This window comes from Phytophthora parasitica, assembly GCF_000247585.1.
Source record: "Phytophthora parasitica INRA-310 unplaced genomic scaffold supercont2.314, whole genome shotgun sequence".
NCBI lineage: Eukaryota > Oomycota > Peronosporomycetes > Peronosporales > Peronosporaceae > Phytophthora > Phytophthora nicotianae.
In genome coordinates this window covers 1-1456 of record NW_008649300.1, presented here as the reverse complement: position 1 = coordinate 1456, position 1456 = coordinate 1, and the positions used below count along the sequence as shown (strand labels likewise).

General features: G+C 45.5%; 1 protein-coding gene across 1 annotated transcript; it reads left to right on the top strand.

Moving 5' to 3' along the window:
- Nucleotides 1–362: 362 nt before the first annotated feature.
- Nucleotides 363–692, top strand: PPTG_20104 (hypothetical protein; the record flags this gene model as incomplete). Its single annotated transcript, XM_008918792.1, has 1 exon — nucleotides 363–692. One exon carries the CDS (start codon nucleotides 363–365, stop codon nucleotides 690–692), a length of 330 nt encoding a protein of 109 aa, XP_008917040.1.
- Between the last annotated feature and the right edge of the window lie 764 nt (nucleotides 693–1456).

Here is a 1456-nt window from a genome sequence, read left to right as displayed (position 1 = left end):
CTTGGCTATTCGGCTAGAAATTTGAACCCGGCTTTGGCTCGTCAAGTGAAATCGATGATTTTGTAATTGCGCTTCATGTAAAGGAGATGAATGTTATCTATCTATCTATCTATCTTACAAACTCGGTAAATAAAGATCTCGTCACGAATTTGCGATGATAATGCAATGGTTTCAAACATCCCCGCACATATCTGAGGTAACTTATCAAGCTTTGTACTATTAATTTTCATATTGCTCACTTGCATTTGGTTCGGTTGATTTAGATCGCATACGATTACTTCAAGGATCACCTCGCGTTTCTTCACGCCTCTGTTGACCATATTCGAGCGATCGTGGATGTTCACATAAGCCGCCACGAAAGAATGAGATCTGGCGAGACCGTGAGCTCCGAAACTCTCGACCAATACGGCAGCGAAGGCTTCAAAAAGGAAAGAAACTACAATGTCACGCTCATTTTTAACATGGCCATGGGTTTGGTTAGCTGTATGGCTAATAATATCGAGCTTGCGCAGTGGATGAAGTGCCATTGCTCTAAGTGCAGCTACTACCGGTCACCAGCGTGGATGGCGAAACGGTCTGACGAAATGACACGCACGGTGCTTGTGCCGAAGCAGTTCTATCGGCGCGGACGCGGTAAAGTTTGTGCTTCTGATAGGCTCTACAACAAGCCCTGGAAAACGTACTTATACTAGCAACAAATTTTGTTTTCCAATCGTAGCGTAATCAGTAGCTGTTCAAATTCACTCATGCTATCATAAATTCGCTATCCGTTTGACTTCTAGTTTTTGACTTGTAGTTTTTGACAATAGTAGCCAGATCGCGATTGACCTGACTATGCGAAGATAGCGTTTAAATTCGTTGTGGTCGCACAATGGCTGCACTCATTGACCCGACAACACTACAATGTTTTAACGTGTTTTATATTCGTAGCCATAAGCTATCTTTAATTATTTTAAAGCTCATGTCCATAATACCGACGTGTTGACTGGTCCTGGCGTTTCGACTCATTTAATACCGCATGCGGCTTGGACCACGAACGTTTGGCGTGACAAGCACTAGCTTATTGTGGGTTGAATTATCGATACTAATGAGTCCAACTTCAATCGCCCTCGCCTTCGGCACCGTGAACATCATACACACCAACGCCAAAACTGAACGTAAGGCTCGCGACGAGCAATAAGATCGCGTGAATCAGCGTCTAGGCAGTGGACCTCTACTAGTTTGACATTCGTACGCGTCCCTAGTAGCGTGACCACGAGAATCACGATGTCCGCGGTAAAATCAACAACCTCTAATCCCTGCAACCCATAATGGCGTGGTCGTCGTCCTGGGCGTCAACGCGTTTCGGCATCGCGGCTATCACAACCAAGGCTGTTAAGAGGGGAACGACGCTCATGTCAAGCGGTGCGTTTGTAGGCATTGACATGCCTACAAATACCAAGCTCACTGCGGGCTT